The sequence below is a fragment of the Galeopterus variegatus genome, unplaced genomic scaffold (assembly GCF_000696425.1).
Source record: "Galeopterus variegatus unplaced genomic scaffold, G_variegatus-3.0.2 Scaffold7301, whole genome shotgun sequence".
NCBI lineage: Eukaryota > Metazoa > Chordata > Mammalia > Dermoptera > Cynocephalidae > Galeopterus > Galeopterus variegatus.
In genome coordinates, this window is record NW_007733412.1 from 9,614 (window position 1) to 15,510 (window position 5,897).

At 35.4% G+C, this 5,897-nt stretch overlaps 1 protein-coding gene across 1 annotated transcript; it reads left to right on the plus strand.

The window, feature by feature from the left end:
* Nucleotides 1-4,362: 4,362 nt before the first annotated feature.
* LOC103607277 (olfactory receptor 6C75-like) lies at nt 4,363-5,301 on the plus strand. Its single transcript, XM_008591802.1, has one exon. It carries the CDS (start codon nt 4,363-4,365, stop codon nt 5,299-5,301), a length of 939 nt encoding a protein of 312 aa, XP_008590024.1.
* Nucleotides 5,302-5,897: the final 596 nt, after the last annotated feature.

Consider the following 5,897-nt stretch of genomic DNA (forward strand, 5'->3'; position numbering starts at 1 on the left):
CCAAAACAGCATGGTACTGGCTAAACCCTTAATGAGTCAGTTTCCCTGTATGAAAATTAGAGAGATCAATAGTAATATTCTCAGAAATTAGTTGTGAATATTTATTATGACTTAGCTTAAAAAGTGCTTACAAACATACCTGCTACCTTCCAAGTGCATAATGAAATATAAATATTACTATTATCTTAAGCAATGTCAGTTTTAATTTAATGTAAACTTCTAAATCAGTTAAAGTGAGACATCTATATTGCTGGTGTAGCACATAGTAGGTTCAGATGACCATAAAGTTTATAGCAAGAGCACTAGATTCCTAAGGAGCAGCAATCATGGAGGCTCAACTTTTTGCATTGAGCTGCCTGCTTTCAAATGCATTAGAAAGCTTAAAGAAAGATGATGTAACTTTAGTGTTTTAATTATCTCATAACTGCAGAGATGACATATCCAATATTAAATCATGATACTACAGTTTCCTTATTTATTAAGTTGATTTAGTTCACAGCCTCTCCACATGCTTTATGTGAATGTTAGGGTGGTGACTAGAAAAAATAGGATTGAGATTTACAATGAAAACACCTCTGTGAATTCAGATGATTTTGAGTACATGCATTTGAAAGCACTACCAGCCTCCCTTGTCAACAGAAGGATCCTTCTGTCTCATGAAGCTAGCCATGAGTATTTAGAATATCTGTAACTAACTTACCTGCAGGAGTTAGTTTTCAATTTCTCCTTATGCGTGCACTCACCATTCCTAGATTGTCTCCAGACCTAATATTTCTATCAGAGTTGGGCATTACCTGGGAGTTTGTAAGCATGTACAAACTCAGAAGGAAAAATCCATCTTATTTTTTTACAAATTCTTGTAGTTTACTTTTACATAAATATGGAAAATAATATTGGCATGAATTCTCATTGCAAAAGTCCAGGGAAGAAGAAATATAATTTTATATTGAAGCTGAGTTTATTGAGATTCGTGCATCTATCAGTAATTCTGACTTTCCTATGCCACCTACATTGCAAAAGTCCAGGGAAGAAGAAATATAATTTTATATTGAAGCTGAGTTTATTGAGATTTGTGCATCTATCAGTAATTCTGACTTTCCTATGCCACCTTTATTGTGTTGAAGCAATTCCACTGGAATTGCATGTGGTTAATAAACTGATGAATCTAGAGTAACCTATAACAAAAGAAGCTGAAATACCATAAATTTCTTAATAAAAAGTTGAGTTTTGAATCAATACATTCATGACATAGATATGATGGAATTCATTCATTATGTACAAGCTGATAATTAATCCTTAAATTATGTTTCTTAAGATGCCCAAAGTTGAGTTTTGAATCAATACATTCATGACATAGATATGATGGAATTCATTCATTATGTACAAGCTGTTTATTAATCCTTAAATTATGTTTCTTAAGATGCCCAAAGTTAAATACAGGCATCTTTGAAGTACCTTTTTCTTTTTTTTAACCTGAGGAAAAGAGGAAGTGGCTTTGATGATTGCAGTAGAAAATGCCGCTATTAAAATATTTTGTCTCAGAATAATGAAAACAATTCATAGTATAATATCCAGGAGCACAGTTATACTACAACTTCCAGAAGCATATTGAGTAGCCATAAAAATAATGTCACAGAGATTTACCATTGTTATAGTAAGTTAATAATAAAAACATAGGAAATAAATAAATGGGCAGCAACTGAGGTAATTATTATTCAATAATAATAATAATTGGTTTATAAAGTAAGCCTAAGTTGGTTATCTACTACTGAAGTTATAGATTATTATGAAAACATAATTTTTTCTATCATCTGCTCTGATTTCAGGCCACTATCATCTAAATATTTTATTCTAAATTGTATACTAATTTGGACAACTGTTTTGCACTCGGTGTCTTGAGAACACCAATCTCCATGGTGCCTATTGTAGATTCATTCAGCTAATCCCCCTGAGTCCATTATAAATGGAACAGATAAAATTATGGCTAGCCTGAATAACATTGCTTCTGCACAGAAAGTCATATTATCTTGACCACCAAACTTGGAAAGACATTACATCAGCTTTCATTTCAACTATAACTTATTTCATTTCAAAAACCAAGATAATACTTCTTTAAGTGGCAATAGGTAGGATATCTTGGGACCTCTTATCCTCAAAGAAACTTGGGTGGATTTATTGAAATCAGTTGATATATGCTCTTCTTGTAATTACTGTAGATTTGCTCTTGGAATCGCCCTTTATTATCACTATCTTGAATATTTGGTTACAAATATAAGATGACAGAGAAAAAACAGATTGCAAAGGCTCTTAAAAAATCTCAAAGTATTTATGTTTAAGCAAATTCATAAGCCATTGGAAGTGACATTTACTTATAATAAATATAGTCATATTTACTATAAGTATGTTAATTCAGAAATTGCTTTTTGCTGATAGTTTAGATTTATGTTTTATACAAGTAATTTCAATTATATGCATTATATATGAAGAAAATTAAGCCACACAATTTATAAATAAAATAAAAGTGTTTAAATACTATAGGCCAATGTTTTCATGCAACAGTTTTATTTATTATAGCATAAATTGTTAGTGATTGATAAGACTATATAATTTGGTGTTCTTATCTAGATATCTGGTAGCAATTATTTCTAACATAACAAATACCAAAAATCATGGAATAATTTTGTACAAGATTCAAATCAATTTATTTAATGTGCTTTAATATTGAACAGATATACTTTATGTTTTAGTTTTACACAATGTGAATTGTATACATTGAAAAAATTAGCTCCCATGATATAAAGGCAAAAAGACACAAAGCTGCATATCTTATAACCACAAACAGAGCAGATAATGGAAAGTAACAATACATATTTACCAGAAATTTTACAAGTAAAAATTTGGGCAAATTCATTCACATGCTAAATTAGTTGACTAATCTTGAGAAAATGTCATTCACTTTGATATCTTTGACAACTATGATGACTATGGAAAACAAATGAGACATTGCAAACTTTGGCAGCCTGCCTGCTTATTTAAATATTTAAAATGATCTTAGACGACAGGATATCTAAAAGCTTTGTTGCAAACATTAAATTTAAGCACGAACAAATAAATAAGCAATTTCCGTATAAAAAACAGTAAATGAAAAGAAAATAATCTCTGACTACTCAAAACTTACTTTGAATGTTGAATTGTTTTCATTCTTCATTCCCCAAGAGAAGAAAAAGCAACGTTGTCAAGTGCTATATCATTTCGAAAGTAAACAAGTAAGAGCACTTGCCATTCACAAAAATGAAATTAGCAGTTTTTAAGTACTGCTTTATATTTCACAGAGTAGACCCATAAAAGGTAGGTGATAAATAAAAATATACTCAAGAATAGTACATTTACAATTTTAGAAGAGACTAATATAACAGATTAGTAATACAAACTAGAATGTCTTGCAGTACAAATACTGAAAATAAACTGAGACTACCCTCCCGTCCATTACACATCTCTCTGTGTTGTTATCGGGGACACATTACTCTAAACAACTTAGTAGTGGGGCCGGCCCGATGGCGCACTGGATAGTGCGCCGCTTGGGAAGCGCGGCGGCGCTCCCGCCCGAGGGTTTGGATCCCACATACAGACCGGTTCCCGCTCACTGGCTAAGTGAGGCGCGGGAGCAACACAGACAGACAGACAGACAGACAGACAGACAGACAGACAGACAGACAGACAGACAGACAGACAGACAGACAGACAGACAGACAGACAGACAGACAGACAGACAGACAGACAGACAGACAGACAGACAGACAGACAGACAGACAGACAGACAGACAGACAGACAGACAGACAGACAGACAGACAGACAGACAGACAGACAGACAGACAGACAGACAGACAGACAGACAGACAGACAGACAGACAGACAGACAGACAGACAGACAGACAGACAGACAGACAGACAGACAGACAGACAGACAGACAGACAGACAGACAGACAGACAGACAGACAGACAGACAGACAGACAGACAGACAGACAGACAGACAGACAGACAGACAGACAGACAGACAGACAGACAGACAGACAGACAGACAGACAGACAGACAGACAGACAGACAGACAGACAGACAGACAGATAGATAGATAGATAGATAGATAGATACCTACGATGGAATATTATCCAGCCTTAGAAAAATATTCAGCCATACAGCAATTTGTACCATCAAGGACGAACCTGGAGGACATCATGGTAAGTGAAGTAAGCCAGATAATGAAAAAAATGTACTACATTTTTTACTGGTTGCTTAACTTTCTTATTTCCTCACCTATTTTACAGCTAAAATACAAATTACATATATAAAGAAAGAAAATAATGAGAAATTCCACGGCAGTAACAGAGTTTATCCTTCTTGGATTGACAAGTGACCCACAGTGGCAGGTTGTACTTTTCATATTTCTTCTTGTAACCTACATCCTAAGTGTCACTGGGAACCTGATTGTTATCACCCTCACCCTTTCAGATTCCCACCTGCAGACTCCCATGTACTTCTTCCTTCGGAATTTCTCATTTCTAGAGATCTCATTCACATCTGCCTGCATCCCCAGATTCCTTGTCACCATTGTGACTGGAGACAGAACCATTACCTATAATGACTGTGTGGCTCAGCTGTTTTTTTACATCTTTTTTGGAGTGACAGAATTTTACCTTCTGGCTGCCATGTCCTATGACCGCTATGTGGCCATCTGCAAACCTCTTCATTACACAACCATCATGAGCAGCAGACTCTGTATCTTTCTTGTCTTTTGCTCTTGGCTTGCAGGATTCCTGATTGTCTTTCCACCAGTAATCCTTCTGCTGCAGTTGGATTTCTGTGCCTCCAATATAATTGATCACTTTATCTGTGACTCTTCTCCAATTCTGCAGCTTGTTTGCACAGACACTCGCTTTCTAGAACTCATGGCATTCTATTTAGCTGTGGTGACACTCATGGTCACCTTGACATTAATTATTCTCTCCTACACAAATATCATCAGGACAATTCTGAGAATTCCTTCTGTGAATCAAAGGAAAAAAGCCTTTTCCACTTGTTCATCCCATATGATAGTTGTCTCCCTCTCTTATGGTAGCTGCATCTTCATGTACATTAAGCCTTCTGCAAGGGAAAGGGTGACTTTAAACAAAGGGGTAGCTGTGCTCATTACTTCAGTGGCTCCTCTCTTGAACCCTTTCATATACACACTAAGGAATCAGCAAGTGAAACAAGCCTTCAAAACCATGGTTGGTAAGATAATCTTTTCTTTAAATAAATGAATGCTATTATGTGAAAAATGTACCCCAAAGGCAAAACTGAATGAAAGACTTTCTATCCTTTTCAACATTAATTCTTTCTAAACACATCATTTCACTCCTTCAGTCAGACATATTTATATATCATCAACACGTCTTTTTCTAATTAGCCTAAAAACCAAGGCTTAACTATTTTAAGTTACATAGAAAGTGTTTGTTCTCTCATCTGTGTAACTAAATATTTGGGAAATCAATAGTCACGATTGTTTCTAATATGAGGGCAAGATAGGCTATGAATTCATCTATTAAATAGAGGTTACTATAAATTGAGAAGCTTACTAAAAATCACATTCAACTATAAAATACACAAAATATGTAACCTAATTAAAATCTCAAATTTCTTCTTTAGAGTCACTAGTTAAAACATGCTATGGGCCGGCCCGGTGGTGCACTGGAGAGTGCGCCACTTGGGAGCGTGGTGGCGCTCCCGCCAAGGGTTCAGATCCCATGTGGAGACCGGTTCCCGCTCACTGGCTGAGCGTGGTGCAGGCACAACACCGAGGGTTGCGATCCCATTGCCGGTCAGTAAAAAAGACAAAAAGAAAAAAAAAAAAAAAACA

What these genes read in the sequence shown, in the direction of transcription:
- LOC103607277 (XM_008591802.1), top strand. Translation starts at nt 4,363, where the DNA reads ATGAGAAATTCCACGGCAGTAACAGAGTTTATCCTTCTTGGATTGACA.